The sequence below is a fragment of the Peromyscus maniculatus genome, chromosome 9 (assembly GCF_049852395.1).
Source record: "Peromyscus maniculatus bairdii isolate BWxNUB_F1_BW_parent chromosome 9, HU_Pman_BW_mat_3.1, whole genome shotgun sequence".
Taxonomy (NCBI): domain Eukaryota; kingdom Metazoa; phylum Chordata; class Mammalia; order Rodentia; family Cricetidae; genus Peromyscus; species Peromyscus maniculatus.
Window position 1 is genome coordinate 8,731,134 of NC_134860.1, and position 17,363 is coordinate 8,748,496.

At 39.6% G+C, this 17,363-nt stretch overlaps 1 protein-coding gene across 6 annotated transcripts in view; it reads left to right on the forward strand.

Annotated features, from left to right (window-relative positions):
* Parg (poly(ADP-ribose) glycohydrolase) overlaps positions 1 to 17,363 on the forward strand; it is a 114,008-nt gene that overhangs the window by 75,868 nt on the left and 20,777 nt on the right. For all 6 annotated transcript variants that reach the window (XM_015995646.3, XM_015995645.3, XM_006976729.3 and 3 more), the window contains exons 13-15: positions 368 to 515; positions 10,616 to 10,694; positions 14,033 to 14,141. In XM_015995646.3, coding sequence (XP_015851132.1) covers positions 368 to 515; positions 10,616 to 10,694; positions 14,033 to 14,141 — 336 coding nt within the window. The remainder of the gene's footprint in view (positions 1 to 367; positions 516 to 10,615; positions 10,695 to 14,032; positions 14,142 to 17,363) is intronic.

Sequence of the window (17,363 nt, forward strand, 5' to 3'; positions counted from 1 at the left end):
ATTGTTTGAAAGTCACTTAAAATACACAGAGAGGTTGAATAATAGATGTAGGGAAGTGACCCTGAAACCTCAGAGCAGGACTAATCTTGACTTATAACTAGAAAGACCCAGATAAGATTTTTAATTAATATTTTATCTGAGAGCTCCATTTTCCAGGTGCGTTAGGAACTTTTGGGGCCTAAAGAACTATGCAGAGGTGTTAGCTGTGCTCAGATGGAAGGAATGTAAGCAGCTGTAGTCACTGCTTAGGAAGATCCGGGGGCTGGTTCACAGGAGAGAGAGATTTGATCCCATGGAGTGTGCGTTTCTTTGTGATGTCTACAGGCATTTTAGACACTGTTTAATACACTACATCTTTTTCTAATAGGTGGATTTTGCAAATCGTTTTGTTGGAGGTGGTGTAACTGGTGCAGGACTTGTACAAGAAGAAATCCGCTTTTTAATCAATCCTGAGTTGATTGTTTCACGGCTCTTCACTGAGGTGCTGGATCACAATGAGTGTCTTATTATCACAGGTTAGTGTCTGTGTGTCTTCGTGACAGGGTAGTTTTCCCCATCTTGAATCCCCAAAAGCTGCCCAATCAAGACTTTTCTCTTCCATGACCATTAGACCCAATATTTCATTTTTATTACATTTTTTTTAATTTATTGGGAGAAGGGGCACTTGCTTGCCCCAGCTCATGTGGAGGTCAGAGGACAACTTGGGGGTATTGTTTCTCTCCTCCTACAATATGGGAGGGATTGAATTCAGGTCATAAGACTTGATGGCAAGCACCTCTGTTCACTGATCCATCTTGCTGGCCCCAGACCCAGTAGTTTAAATTTATTATTTACATTTTTTTCATTGTTGTGATCGTATTTTCTTAAAATGTCTTGAGTAGTAGCACATTGTATCCCCCATCTTATTGGAATATCCAAGTGGTACCTTTCATTTGAGTAACTAAAAGAACATACCTACAGGAAGCCAAAACATTTCATCAGTTACTGGGTCTTTATTTTTGAAGCCTATAAAACCAAATTTTGTTTCTGTTGTTGCTTTGAGATTAGTATAGGCAACTGTAGTTCCTTGAGTGGGAGAATTTGGATTATTGTTATTAAAAAGTCCCCTGTGACTTATATTAGACATACATAAAACTTAAGGTACATGCAAAGAGGTGCATGATAAAGTCAAGCCTGAGCTCCAGTCTTGATGTTGCATTCTTGACCTCTGATAACTTTCAGACAACCTTCAAGAGAGTATCTGATTTTCCCTTTGTTTCTCTCTTATAGGAGTCTCTCGGTTTTATTATGATTTTTCTGGTATGGATCTCATTGATTTTACTTTACTTGGAATTCATTGAGCTTCTGGAATGCTTAGATTTATTTTTGTCATCAGATGTATTAACTAGTTGGCCCTTCTGTCTTTTTTTCTTTTTCTTTTTTCTTTTTTCTTTTTTTTTTTTCTTTTTTTTTTTTTTGGTTTTTCGAGACAGGATTTTTCTGTGTAGCTTTGGTGCATGTCCTGGAACTCACTCTGTAGCCCAGGCTGGCCTCAAACTCAAGAGATCCTCCTGCCTCTGCCTCCCGAGTGCTAGGACTAAAGGTGTGCAACACCACCGCCTGGCCCTTCTGTCTTTTATTTAATGTGTGTTTGTGTTGCGCAGGTACAGATGTAAGGGCTGCATTTACACGTGTAGTCCTATGCATGAGGAGGCTGGAGGACCTCAGATGCTATCCTCAGGAACACTCTACCTCCTTTCTGACAGGCTTTCATTGATCTGGGGCTCACCCATTGGCTAGTCTGCCTGGCCAGTAAGCCTCTGAAATCCGTCTGTGCCATCTCAGCACCAGGATTACAGGCACATACCACCATACCTGGCATTTTTATAGGGGTTCTGGGGGCCAGAGTCAAGACCCCTTCCTAGCAAGCTCTTTACCAGCTGAGCCAGACCCTAGTTGTAGGGCCTTATGTCTTCAAATATTCTTTCCTCTCCAAATAGTGCAGATGATGACACTTGGTGGTGTGCTAGTCTCTGAACCTCTGTTCATTTTCTTCATTACTTATGTTTTCTCTTCCTCAGAGTCAATTGATTTTTGTTCTATTTCACTGATTCATTTACCTGCTCTCAAATTAATTTTCTCTTAAATTTTTCTAGCAGATTTTTTATTTCTAGTATTGTACTTTTCAATTCAAGAATTTCTTCTCTGCCCCCCCATTTGTCTCTATATTAATATATCTTTTTAAAGAATTTTTTCATTGTTTGATATTTTATTATATATATACTTTTTTATTTATTGTGTATGTACATGCCATGGTGTGATTTGGAGATCAGAGGACAACTTTTAGAAGTCAGTTTTCTCTTTCCACTGTGTGGGTTGTGTGGATCAAACTCAGGTTGTCGGCCTTGATGGCACATGCTTTTACTCACTAAACCATCTCACGCAGGTCCTAGTATAGCTGTGAGAATTATCATTCTCATACTTACTTTGCTTTAGTACTAAGACATAGTTTTTTTCAGTTCTTTCAACATATTTAAAATAACAGATTTGTGTTTTTCTACTGAGTCCTGCATCGGCTTACTGGTGTAATATTGACTACTTATTCCTGGTTATGGGACACACTGTCTCATTCTTTATACATGTCTCTGGTCCAATTGTAATTGATGATGAGAACTGACATTTTAAATAATATAGCAACCCTAGAAATTGTATCCCCTCATCAGAGTTATTGTTATTAGCCTCAGTTGTTTACTTCATTCCTTTCCTAACCAAATTCTGTGGACTCTGTACTTTTGCTTTTTCGGGTTTTTCAAGACAGGGTTTCTGGCTGTCCTGGAACTCTGTAGCCCAGACTGGCCTTGAATTCACAGAAATCACCTGCCTCTGCCTCCAGAGTGCTGGGATTAAAGGCATGCGCCACCACGCCTGTCTCTGTGCTATTTCTTGAGTGTCACTAGGTTTCTGTTCAGTTTACTAGTGGTTAGCTAGTGACTGTGTGGATTTCTCAGATGACTGGAATCAGGAAGGTTCCCACTTTGCTGAAGCGCTCTGTGTGCGTGCTGGCGCATCATCCTTCCACTGTGTCATTGGTGACTCTGCTTAGCATTCCTGCTTCCACAAAGCTTCAAGGTTGGGCAGTGGGCAAAGCTAAAGGCTTTCTGGGTTTTTTTCTGGGCATTTGTATCATATGGTGTTTTGCACTCCTACGCATGTGCTAGACCTTTTCTAAGCTTCTGATTGACAACTTGTTGTCAGCTTTCCTTGGATGCTTTGGTTAGTGTATTGCTTGCTCCACCTTAGGCAGTCTCCATGGTCAGCAGGGACCTGTGCTCATCTCATATAACTCTTGGACACTAGGCTTTTCACACTAGGCAAGCTCCAGTTTCGTGAAGTCAAGACAGCCTTCTGCGTGAGATCTCCCCAGGGGAAAGGTCTAATGAGCGTTCTCGGAAAGTCGGGCTTTGAAGGAGCCTCAACACTCTTGTGTCTTCTCTGGAGGCTGCTGGGCAGCTGCTTTCCACAGTAGTTAAGGTTTTAAAATGATCTTGCTGCTTGGGAGAATGGCTTCAAGTCGTGTAGCTATTCTTACCCACTTCATCTGATGGTTTGGTGAAGTAAGGTAGACAACAAGACTTATTTAGTTTATGTGAGAAATTAAAATTAGAACCTCAACAAAGGAATTTATTTCTCTTAGACAGATACTTACTTTGTTACTTTAAGTTAATAACATGAAGAATTTCTTCTACAATTTTGAAGTTGTTTCCAAAGTTGTATTGGATTGGAAAGATACACCCCTTTGTTCTCAGCATTGTCTCAGCTCCCGTGTTGCTTGTCTGTCTATAATTGTTGATTATGGTGTAGGTAGGTAAGATGGATGAAGTTGAGGAAGTTCCTGGGGGAGGTGAGAATGCACAGATAACAGAACCAAAAGAGGGAAGGGCTGGTGAATGCCCATTGTTGCCAAGGAAACCATTGGATCACTTGCATTATGCTCTTTTCATGAACTCTGAAAAGTTGGGGCTGTTACTGTTCCCATCACTTATGTATACAAATGATAATTTTTAAATATTTTTAATATTTAGAGTATTTGAACGGAAGACTAACAATAAAATATCTCATCATTTTCAAGAAGAATTTTCATCCTTTAAAAAAAAATAGATTATAAAGAACAATCAGACCCCCAAAAAATAGATTAATAAACCTTAATAAAATGCTGGGCATTTAAATCCAAAGCTAATTTCTTTCATTTACTTTGATTCTCTTATGGTAAGAAAAGAATCTTATCTGCCATTGATTTTTTTTTTTTAGTAAATAAGGGATGTCACTTCCCCTGGGAATATTAGAAGGAAAACATTAGTATGTGTCTTTGTCTCTCTCCCTCTTGCCTCCATCCCTCTCCCCTTACGATAGCTTGTCCCTTAAAAAAGGATTCCTCTGGAATTGTCAGTGATCTCTGACTTACCTGCAGCAGTTGTAAAGTGAGTGGAAAATTGCAGATCTGTGACTTGGCTTCAAATTTGTGATTACCTCAAGCTAAGGACACTTGGGGTGACTTTTAACTCAGCATTTTCCCCCACATGCACTTAACTTTATTACAGTGCTTCCTAATTAATATCTGTGATGTGATGCTCCCTTAATGGAAATGACCATTTCATCATCTATTTAGTATCTGGATTTCTGCCATCTCCCTTCTTAGGAGACTCTTAACCATGCACTGCAATTTATCTGCCTGATCAATTCCATTTCTTCAGTGATACAGCTAAGCTCAGTGACCTAATGGCTGTGACTGTGCTGCCTGAATCTGTAGAAGGGTTTTGAGAAATTGGAAATAAATTAAATTTGTCATCATTTTGGGACATCTGGTTGCTATCCGACATTTAAGTGAATATGAAACAGGTCATGCAAACAGGCAAATACTTTTGTTCTATGTTATCTCTGTTTGCTATGATTCACCCTATAGTAGCTGAGTTGAAACCTTTTGTTAAGGATAAATAGAGTGAAAGAATTAAACATCTTCCAGACAGCTTCAATATCAAGTGTTAAGGGGCTCTACAGTATTCTCCTCTTGCTTCTGTTTGGTGAGCACATAAAGCAGATGCCTACACATGCCTATAGATAAAACTTCATGAACAGAAGAATAGTTCATTTACGTGAGACCGTCCCATCAGTGAATCAGACCTTCAAGACTGTCTACATGAGTAGATGTCTTCGGTCAGCAGAAGTGATAGATAACCAGATGTAAACTGTGGCTTATCATTCTGTGCCATCTTGGGGAGGTTGAAAGTGCAGGCACCATCACTACAGAAGTAACCCAGTACTAAGTGACTCCAGACTGTTGAGAGATCCGAGTTCAGTTGGAGTTTTAGAGAGTAATTAGAGATCAAGGGTTTTTATGCTGCTTATTCTTACAAAATGTTTACTAGCTGTGAAGACTGAAGGCAAGAGTGTTGCATCTACTCCGTAATTGCCGCTCTGGGTGATGCAAAATGGAGTAGCGTGTACGGCTTTCATGTGAACTGCCTGTCCCAGGGCACAACCCACTGACAGCAGAATTTGTTCATTTCCAATGTTTTCCTCAGTTCACTATAAACTTTTATTAATAGTAAGAGAAACTAGATAGATTTCTTACTAAGTCTAAAGCTCATAATGCTGCTGTGAACTCTTGTTAAGAGTTTCCCTTAAGTGAAGGTCTTTCTGGCCTGAATTGTTGCAGACCATCTCACTAACTCAGAAGCTTCTGTCTTCATGGCTCTTTCCACTGTTCGCTTTTACATTTCCATCACTGCTCATTAATAAATTTGAATTTGAAATACATTAAAAGAACTCATTTTTCAAAAGACAGTGATATAAGACTTGCCTACTTAGAAAACTCAAGGTTCAGTTTGCTTAGAGTGGAAGGAAGCATTTATTTCCAAAGTGCCCTAAATCTCTGTAAAAGAAGGCTGACCGTGGCCTCACTTGGGAGAGAAACATAGCAATTGCTGTTTTATAGTCTTCAACCATTCATTTTTCAAAGACAAAACAGGTGTTTGCATAATTAAGAGATGAAAGTAGACAGGGGTTGTTATTGTTGTTGTTTGTTTTTTTAACAGGAAAAGTGAGATTTATCTACTCCTAAGCAGAAAACATAAACAAGAGTGTTCCTGACTGGCTCTGTTTCCTTTTGGCAATAGACTAGAGCAGTGTTGATGCCTAGACAAGAGTCAGTTTCGTTTCCTTTACTGCTTTGCAAAATTCAGTTCATTGACATGGTTTTGAAGGAGTTTCAATTTGACTTACTTGGTTTTCTAATTGATCCTATGAGGTAAAACAGTAAGCACTATTAATAACCCTGAATTTCAGATATGTTGGGTAGCCAAGGTCACATGACCAAGGAAGTATCTCCTGGGGTCCCATGTTTCCTAATGTCACTGTGGTGTTTTTTCACCATACCATGCTCTTTGAAGATGTGGTTTTCTGTTCTGAGACGTGGTCTCAGGTGTCATACAGGCTATCTCAAAGTCCCAGCAATGTCCTTGCCTCTGCCTCCTGAGCTGCTGTGCCTGTCTGCAAATGTGACCATCTAAGAGTCCATTATGTAGTGCCTGGAGAGTATTTCTGACTTACTGATGTAACTTCAGTTAATCCTATTCCTTTTGTTCCACTTGTTATACTTATTATATATACATATTCTGTGGACATTGTACACACAAGAACATCGAGCTGTACTCACAGGTCCAAGAAGACTGCACAAGAAATAGCAAGGACGTTATAAAGTTGTTTTCTTGGTTTGTAGCATAAAAAAAATTTAAAGTGAATTTATGGGAATTAAGATAGAAATTACTTAATTATTTTAAGAGGGAGTTTGCTAAACAATCAATTGGAAAGCATAGTATTTAACCTTTATTATAGGAAATTATAAGTCATACACCAAAAATATAATATTTTCATAATTTTACATTAAATATAAATGTCTTTTTACATGCATATAATGTATTTGGAAGAAACTTCAAATTTATGATCCTCGTGCCTCAGCTACCTGAGTTGGGATTACAGGTGTGTGTCACCATACCCAGCTTTCCATACTCTGTCAAGATTTACCAGCTTACCTTTTTTCTTCTCCATTTTCTTTTCCTCAAATATTTAAGAGTGTGTTGGAGACATTAATAACTTTTACTCCTAAATATTTCATCATATATTTCCTAAAGATTGGTGAATCCACTGTCATGATTTTGGATGTGGTGGCTCTGTGCTTTGCACTAAGCAGCATCCACTGCTCCGTGTGAGCCCCACTGGCTCTTATCTTGCTGTTAATTTGCTTTGGGACTGTTTACTCCTTGGGTCCTCCCTCCTTATTTTCTTGTTTGTTTGTTTTCAGAAAGAGTCTCATTCTGTAGTCTAGGTAGCCTCATACTTGTGGTGATCCTCCAGCTTCCACATGAGACACTATACCAGGCTTATTTTTAAGTTTATTATGGGTTTATGTTAGCTCAGCTCAGCCACAGCCCCCATGTATTCAGTTAGACACTGAATTCATGTGTTGCTATAAAAATAATTTATAGATGTGATTAAAAGTCCACAGTAGTTAACACCTAAGAAGGGAGATTGTTTACCTTAATCTGTGAGGGTTTAGTTCAGTCAGTTAAAAGACAGTCTTCACAGAAGGAATCCCCCTGTGGACAGCTGCTGCCCATCTCTAAGAGTCCCAACCTGCTTGTTAAACTTGTTTATTAGCCACCATCGTCGTGTGAGCCAAATCTTTGCAGTAAATCTCTCCATATATGAATCTTATTCCTTCTGGTCCTGTGGTTGGCCTATGACTGATATGCACCTGTTGTGAGTAAACCTGCTATGAGCATTCTTCTGAGCAATTTTTAAGATGAATTCGTTTTTTATTTCATGTGCTTGGGTGTTTCACCTGCCCCTATGTCTCTCTATCACTTGTATGCCTGGTGCCTGCAGAGGCCAGGAGAGGGCACTGATGTCCTAGAACTGGAGTTACAGATGTTGTGAGATGCCGTGTGGGTGTTAGTCGATTTTGAGTCCTGGGGGGGGGGGGGGACGACAGCCAGTGCTCTTAACCAGTGAGCCATCTTTCTGGCCCCTTCCATAAAGTTTTTATCGGCACACTTTTTTTGTTTTCTATTAGATAAGTACCTACAAATGACATTTCCATATCAAACTGTTCATGTTTAATTTTATAAGATATTGCCAAATTATTTTTCAGAATTATTGTGCCATGTTGTTTCACCAGAAGTATATGAGAGTTCTACTTTATTCCCTTGTCAGCCCTTAGTGTGGCCTTTTTTTTTTTTTTTTTGTTTTGTTTTGTTTTGTTTTGTTTTGTTTTGTTTTGTTTTTGTTTTTGTTTTTTCGAGACAGGGTTTCTCTGTGTAGCTTTGCGCCTTTCCTGGAACTCACTTGGTTTGGTAGCCCAGGCTGGCCTCGAACTCACAGAGATCTGCCTGGCTCTGCCTCCCGAGTGCTGGGATTAAAGGCGTGCGCCACCACCGCCCGGCTAGTGTGGCCTTTTTGTTGTTGTTGTTGTTGTTTTGTTGATTCAATCTTTTTGTTTGTTTGTGTTTTTGTTGTTGTTAATGTTGTTGTTTGAGACAGGGCCTCACCATGTAACTCTGGCTGGCTTGGAACTCGTAAAGATCCACCTGCCTGGGCCTCCCAAGTACAGGGATTAAAAAATATGTGCCACCACATGTAGCCCTTATTGTGGACATTTTTATTTTAGCCATACGTTGAGATTTATTACAGTATCTCACTGTGGTTTGACTGTGATCACTAGTGATTGATAATGTTAAACATTTTCATATGACTGTTAGCCAACTATGTATCTCATATGATTGTCAGCCAATGATGTATTTCTGATAGGCGTGTATTCATGATTTCTGTCCATTTCTGTGAGTTGAATTGTGTTTTTTTCACTCATTTCATGTTATTTTGCTGAGCTGGGGTCTAAACACGGGGCCTTACACATGCTGGAAAGGGCTCTGTCACAAACCTCGACTTCCTCAGCCCCTGTTTGTTTTTGGTATTGATGTTTGAGACATCGTCACATATTCTGAATACAGGTCCTTTGTCAGATATTGTCATGTGGGCCTGGTTTTCCCAAAAAGGTTTTACTGACAATAACTATTGAATTTTGATCCGATATAGTTTTTGTTTCATTTATAAGTTTTGTGGTCACTGCTTTTTTTATCCAGTTAAAGAAATCTTTGGCTAAATACAATAAATCTGTTCTCCTGTGTAAGTTTGTTTTTTGAGACAGGGTCTCTCATGTTGCCCAGTTTGAACTTCTGATGTTCTAGCCACCACCTTTCAAGTGCTGAGATTAGGAATGTCCTCTCTTGTTTTCCTCTGGAAATTTTATAGTTTTATGTTTATGTTTATCTCTGTCTCAAAATGTTTATTCATAACATGACATAGCAGTCCAGTCTATATTTTTACATGAAAGTCTATGTGTTCCAACAGTATTAGGGGAAACGATCATTTCCTGGATGCCCTTATTATAGCTCCCTTATTAACAGTCAGTTGGCTTATGGCCTCTACTTTGTTTCATAGCTCTTTCCCATGTCTATTTTTAAGCCCAAATCCAGTAACTGTTAATTAAGATAGTTGAGCACTCTAGGTTTTGTTTTTTGTTTTGTTTTATTTTGCTGTTCTTCCTTTTCTTCTTTGCTGGCCATGAAGTCATGGCACAATCACACCCAGTTTAATTACTATTTTTTAAACATGTGCTGCTTTACCTGTAGCCGCAGCTACTTAAGAGGCTGATTTGTAAGGATCACTTGACCCCAGGAGTTTAAGTTCAGTCTGAGCAACATGGCAATACCCTGGGTCAGGAACGGGGTGTTGAGAGAGAAAAGGCTGTTTGGAATTGGGATGGTTGTTAGCATTGAGATGAATATATAGATCAAGAATTAGCCTTGTGATAATATTGAATTTTCTACTTCAAAGGAATGCTCTATTTCTCTGTCTATTTGGGTCTTTTTTTTTTTTTCTCTCTCTCTTTTGGTTTTCTACATCTGTTACTAAGTTTGCTCAAGGGTAATTTATGGTTTTTTGTCACTATGTTTAATGGATGTTTAGTGGTTTGTTTTTTCATTGTTTGCTGGTATATATAGAGAGAGAGACATCTTGACTCTTAGTTATGAGTTTTTCTTACCCTCTTCCCACTCCCAGCAGTTCTTTAGGATTCACTGTATAAACAGTGATGACATTTGCAAGACTGTTTTGCATTTTATTTTATCTTTATGTTATTTTGTTATTGTTTTGTTATTGGAGTCAAGCCCAGGGCGCTGTTCATGCTCGACCATGGAGCTACTTCCCCATCTCTGCTTATATTTTTCCATTCTTTATGTCTATTCTTGTGTTGTTGCACTGGTGGCAGCAGGGATTAAGGGTGGTGGGTGGACGGATCTACCTTACCCTTCAAGTACAGTGCTGATTAGAAATAATAAGAATGATACCCTCCAGCCTGGTCTACATAGTGAGTCCCAGGACAGCCAGGGCTATGTAGAGAGACCCTGTCTCAAAACAACAAAAAGAAAAACAAGGATGGCACTCTGTCCTTATGAGCACCTTAGGTGGAATGCTTTCCCCATTGAGTCTGAAGCGAATGATATTAATAGACTATTTGTTTCAGGTACTGAACAGTACAGTGAATATACAGGCTATGCTGAAACTTATCGTTGGGCCCGAAGCCATGAAGATGGGAGTGAAAAGTGAGTGTTTCTGATTTTAGTATCGTGTGGCTGAAACTAAAAGATGTACTTGACTCTGGTGTACTCTGCCTCTTCCAGAAATTTATTATTTTTTTCATTTAAAATATTTTTTAAAGATTTATTTATTTATTATGTATACAGTGTTCTGTTTGTATGTATGCCTGCAGGCCAGAAGAGGGCACTAGATCTCATTACAGATGGTTGTGAGCCACCATGTGGTTGCTGGGAGTTGAACTCAGGACCTGTGGAAGAATAGCCAGTGCTCTTATCTTCTGAGCCATCTCTCCAGCCCTCATCTAAAATATTTTTTATACAATATATTTTGATCATATTCTTTTTCTTTCTACCTACCCAACTTCATGTTTGGGCTCTCTCTCTCTCTCTCTCTCTCTCTCTCTCTCTCTCTCTCTCTCTCTCTCTCTCTCTCTCTTGCTCTATCAACATAAAGCCCACAAAAACAACAACAAAAGCTCATGAAGTCCATTTCTGTTTGCTCCTACTGTGCATAGGGCTATAGGCTGATATACCCAGTAACACTCCATTAAAGAAAACTGATTTTCTCTTCTCAGCAGGCATCAGTTGCAAAGAGTTTCTTGATTAGGGTTAAGACTTTGTATCCACCTCCCCTTCTCACGCTGAGATTTTGTCTGGTTTGACTTTGTGCAATCTTATACATGTTGTGACAGTCTCTGTGAGTTTGTATGTATGTCTGTCCTTTTGTGTCTAGAAAACACTGTTTCCTTGGAGTCATTCACTTCTGGCTCTTACAGTTTTTCCATCTCCTTTTCCATATAGATCCCTAAGACTTGAGAGGGGTTTGATGAAGACATCCCATTTGGGATTGAGTGTTCTAAAGTCTCTTATTCACTGCAGGTTGTCCAGTTGGGAGTTCCTATGTTAATTAATATTCGCTGAAAGAAGCGCCTTTTCTGATAAGGCTTGAACAAAGCACTGATCTGTGGGTATAATAATATGTCATTAAGAGTAATTTTATTGTTTTATTCCTTTAGCAGAATAATAATAGTAGGTTTTCCCCTAGTTCCTGTGACATACCTAGGCTCAGGTTCTTGGCCACTTTAGCAGTGTCAAGTACAGATTCCATCTCATGGAGTGGGCCTTAAATCCAATCAGAAACTGATTGGTTGCTCCCATACCATTTGTGCTACCGTTGTACCAGTATATATCTTGCAGGCAGGTTGCTGCCTCCAGCCATGTGCAGAGTACCTTCCAGCACCATAATCGCTAGTCAGTAAGGGTGAAGCTCCTAGTTGGGCACCAGCTAGATTTCTCCATGTTCAATGACCTAAGTAAGTGTTGTCTTCAGGAATAGGGCATTACCATCCGGTTGTGGGGAATAATCTATAGCCTCAGCAATAGCCTCTAGTGTTTGGGGGGGAGGGGGAATCTATGGGACCCCTGTGGCCAACAACTCAACAACCTCTAACCCATATCTGGCACTGGAGGTTTTACTTGGTGGCATAAGTTGTCTAGGTGAAGCATTTTCTCTCCATTATGTGGTGACTACATTTAAATTATTTTTTAAATTCAATATCACAGATTTTTTTTTTTTTTTGGAAGGCAAAACACTATTTCCATGCCTGACACACCAGAAAAGACTAAAAATTCAAGTTTGAGGCAAAACCCGTCAGGGCATAGTTCTGCAGCTCTTTGTCTCTAAGCTACAGAGATTGACTAATGCGAGTTTAGAGCCTTTGGCTGTCTTGCTTAGCTGTCCTCAAGTGTTCCTTGTTATCAGATGTGGGGGTGTATGCTGGGACAGTGTGCTGAGGCCACGCACCAGCTGACGCAGAGGCTGCAGTGGCTACTGCTGCTGCTGTCCCTGTTCTCTTGAAATACGTCATATGTCAGCATCTTCGCTTACTCACGGAATGATCTAGAAGCCTTACTGTGCCAGGTTGGGCAGAAGTCACTTTGTGTTCACTTTTAATGAAAAAAGCATTCTGGCAAAAGGAGGCCGCTGTATCTATGTCGCAGTCTTACTGTTTGTAATGTCAAGTCCAGCCTATGCTTTCTTTTTATTTTATAGAATATATTGTTCTTGTTTGGGTTCTCTTGATGTGGTTAAAAAAACATGACCATGCCGGGCGGTGGTGGCGCATGCCTTTAATCCCAGCACTCGGGAGGCAGAGCCAGGCGGATCTCTGTGAGTTCAAGGCCAGCCTGGGCTACCAAGTGAGTCCCAGGAAAAGCGCAAAGCTACACAGAGAAACCCTGTCTCGAAAAACCAAAAAAAAAAAAAAAAGAACAAAAAAAAAAAAAACAAAATATGACCAAACCAATTTAGGGAAGGAAGGGTTTATTTAGTTGGCTTACAGTTTATAGTCCATCATCAAAGAAAGCGAAGGCTAGGACTTGAGGCAGGAACCTAGAGGCAGGAGCAAAAGTAGCTAAAAGACCATTGAACCATCCTGCTTACGGGCTTACCTTCCTTACACAACTTAAGACACCTGCCCAGGAATGACACTGCCTACAGTGTGCTGGATCCTTACATATCAAATAGCAATTAAGAAAATGTCCCACAGACATGCCCACCAACCAGTCCAGTGGGGACGGTCCCTCTTCCCCAGGTGTGTGGAGTTGACAACTGATGCTAACTCTGACACATGCCTGTGATGAAGCAGGTGTCTGTGTGGATCCCCATAATTGCCCACAGACTAGCTTTGAGGGGTTTTTAATCTTTAGTATAAAAACTTACTTGGCTACCAATACACGCAAGCAAGATGGAATTTTTGGGGTTTCCAAACTCATCACCTCGGGTAGTCCTTCATTTCTGTGAGCAGTGTATCTTGTCTGGACCATTTTAAAGATACCTTTTGTAGCTGAAATTCAAAGTAGGTATAAAGTTGGCCTGAATGGTACATATTTTTTATACACTTGATTTCTCAGGATTATTTCCTGTGCAGTGTGAGGTAATGATATATATCAGTGATTTAGTACCTATCTCTGAAAACAAAAGCAGAGGAAATACCACGCCTGTGGTATCAGAGGACAACAAAGACCAATATTCCTTTTGTTTACTCCCCAGTCCTTGAACCGCTGAGGCTCCCTGTGAATGATTTACTTGCTCACAGTGTGTCATCTCATGTTGTCTCTTGGTTTGTCGTTTACTACTCAGCAGTCTGCAGCATGCACACCTCCGCATCTAAAACTGGAATGGCTTTCTGCCCTCCTGTTTGCCTGGGACCTGTGCTTGTGGTTTGTTTGTTTGTTTTTAATATCATAACACTGCCAAAATGTCGACAGCATGACTTGTGCGAGGTTCTTAGTTGAAGGAGTCTACCTGTTCCTTATCCTGATTCCCTTCCTGTCCCTCACAGGGATGATTGGCAGCGACGCTGCACAGAGATCGTTGCCATTGATGCACTTCACTTCCGACGCTACCTCGATCAGTTTGTGCCTGAGAAAATGAGACGTGAGCTTAACAAGGCCAGTAACCTTATTTCTGAGTTCATCTGGCAGCTGTCATCTATTTACTGCCATTTTATTAATGCTGAAATTAATGCTTTCTGGTAATTCTTACAGTGTCAGTACATCTGCTCATGGCTCTTCTGATTTAATGGTTCTGTCAGCTTGTACAAGATGTACTTTCCATTTTGTAATTGTTTGATTACTGGCCAGTGTTGCCAGATAAACTATTGCTTGATGTTAAACCCCACACGCGCATTTATCTCCTCAGGTACTTTTAGTGGCTTCAGAACATTATCATTGTGAAACTATATAGAAAGGAATGAGCTATGTATGGCGTTGTTTTTGTTTTTTGTTTTGGATCTGTCACATGATATTTTCTCTATAAGGTGTACAGATATCAGGATCAAAACATATTTTAAAATGTCACAAATTATGTGCCAATCATAAACTGTAAACATTTATTGGTTTAGTCGTATTTTTTTCAATATTTATGATTGAGACTGTGATAGTCTATGATGTTGTATTCTGTCTAATCATTTTCTTTTGTTGCTTCAGAAATAAAAAGGGAGCTATGCCTCTTGTTTGTTCAAATCCTCACTACTGTGTGCTATAATGAATATATTCCCGTGTGAAATAGAGTGTTAATTCTATTCTGTGCGTTTGGAGCCTAAGCAAAGCAGCTAAGATGTTCTTTAGTTCCTCAGATTACTCTCTAACCAAGAAAATTAACTCTGTTCTGCAAACCATTGTGTATTCCTGCCAGTGTAGGATTTGGTTAGGATATTATTTATTAAGGTGACAAGTTTTTTGGTTTAGCCTGGCTGCCTCTGAAGGAACCTACAAAGAAACTGGACAGTGACATCAGCCCAGTTAGAGACAAGCCACCATGGCTTTCCCAGCCATTGAAGTTGAGGAGGCATTTGGAATGGAATTTGAGGCCATTTGAGCAGCTCATTCATTGATAAACTTACTTTCTATTATATAACTTACTAGGTTGTTTGAATGTTTAGTGTTCTTAAATGAATCTCATAAAGAGTTTCAATAATATGCTATCAGCAGAGTTGAACCAGTCTAGCAGACAGGTTTTGAAATTCAATTAAAGCAGTTCCTCAGCAAAGCTCTGTGTTAACAGTTCTTCTACACTGCTCACTCCTGACACTTCAGGTCAGGCTGGTACTAAGGAGTCTATTTCATAAGTAGTTGTGTACATTTTAAGTGCTCTGGGCTGGTATGTAGCTTAATTGTTACATCCCTAGTGCTCAAAAAAAAAAAAAAAATCAGATAGATATAACTTGTTTTCACTGTTCTGAATTCTCACCTTGAAGCAATTGCCTTCAAGTCCAAGATGTTTTCTGACAGAGTATGTCAAGATGAGTAAAATTTATCTTGAGACTTTCATCGGGTGTTCTTACAGAAGTATGTCCATGGGACTTTGTTACATGGTTTTTGAAACTGAAAGATGTTTAAGTAAGTGTTTTGAAAGAACTATGTGAAAAAAAGTAAAATAAAATGTGCTTAGTCATAATTTGCTCCCCAGGACCCACATGATGGAAAGAGAAAACAAATTCCTATAAATTGTCCTCCAACTTCCATATGCACTACATGGCACTGGTGTACCGATACACACACACACACACACACACACACACACACACACACACACACAGGAATAAATGTCATTTTTAAAAAGAAATTAATCCACAGTTATGATATTTTAATGTCATCCTTGGGTACTAACAAATCTCTAGAATTCCTTATGGTTAATTGATGCTCTTTACATGTATTTATATACTAACCTTCAGTTTATTGTCCCCAAAGACATCAGAAATGTTATAGATATGAAGTATATATGTATATATGTAAATGTATATGTGTGTGTTTATTAGTATATATAGAAAAATAGGCTGGTGATACATATCCCCAACTGAAAACATTTATTTATAAAACAGTGGTTCTCAGCCAGGCAATGGTGGCACACGCCTTTAATCCCAGCACTCGGGAGGCAGAGGCAGGCGGATCTCTGTGAGTTCAAGGCCAGCCTGGTCTATAGAGCGAGATCCAGGAAAGGCGCAAAGCTACACAGAGAAACCCTGTCTCGAAAAACAAAACAAAAAAAAACAGTGGTTCTCAACCTTCACTGTGACCCTTTAATACAATCCCTCATGTTGTGGTGACCCCCCCAACCATAAAATTATTTTGTTGTTACTTCATAACTGTAATTTTGCTACTGTTAGGAATCATAATGTAAATATCTGATATGTAAGATATTTAATGTGTGACCCCCAACTGGGTTGTGGCCCAGGGTTGAGAACTGCTTCTATAGAATAGAGTACTTATAAGATGCACTGTATAATCAGAAAGTGAATCTTGAAAGAACCTGGCAACAGGGGAGCTTCTTTTCATTCTGGTCAGTCACGCTTGCCTTATGGAAGGATCTCAAAAGAATTTTTCGGAAAACTTGGTAATGATTAGGCATAAATTAAATACTTTAGAAATTATTTAAGTGCATTATCTCAGAACACTACAAATAACACTTCCTAGATATTTTTAAATACTAAATAAAGCCTAGTTAGTCCAGCACCAGGTAGAGCAGACAGCGGATGAAACAGATGTGCTGTCTTTTGTTGAATACAGTGACCCAGTTTTGTATTTGTTTTCCACCTGCCAATAGCGACATCACTATGCAGTTAAGTCTCACTTTTGACTTACAAAAGACTCTTTTCAGTCAACTGCAAGTAGAATTGTTCTTCGATTAATATAACTAACGGTAGTAAAGGCAATGAAATGATTACTTATTGTGTACTCGGCATTCCACGTAGCACTTTCAAAGCCATCATAGTTCTTCCTCTTCTTGAGACATGTATTGCTGTGCCACACAAGCTGTCCTTGAACTTCCAGGCTCAAGTGGCCTTCCATCTTACTGGACATACAAGACTGCATGGTCCGATTTAATCCTAACCACTCCAAAAGACAAGCAATGCTGTTCCCACATCTAGTGAGAGATGGACGGAGTCCTGGGACATGAGTGATTTGCTCCATGCCCAAGGCTGGCCAGTGACCAAGCCAGGGTTCAAATCCATGTCCTTCTGATTTCTGCTTCCTTTTGTTTTCTCTCTCCCCTCTTCCCTTCTCTTCCTCTGCCTCCCCTACTTCCTTTCTTTTTCTTTGTCTCTTGGTGCTAGGGAGAACATGGGACTTTGCATGTGCTAGGCAAGAATCCTATCACTGACCTAGACTTCA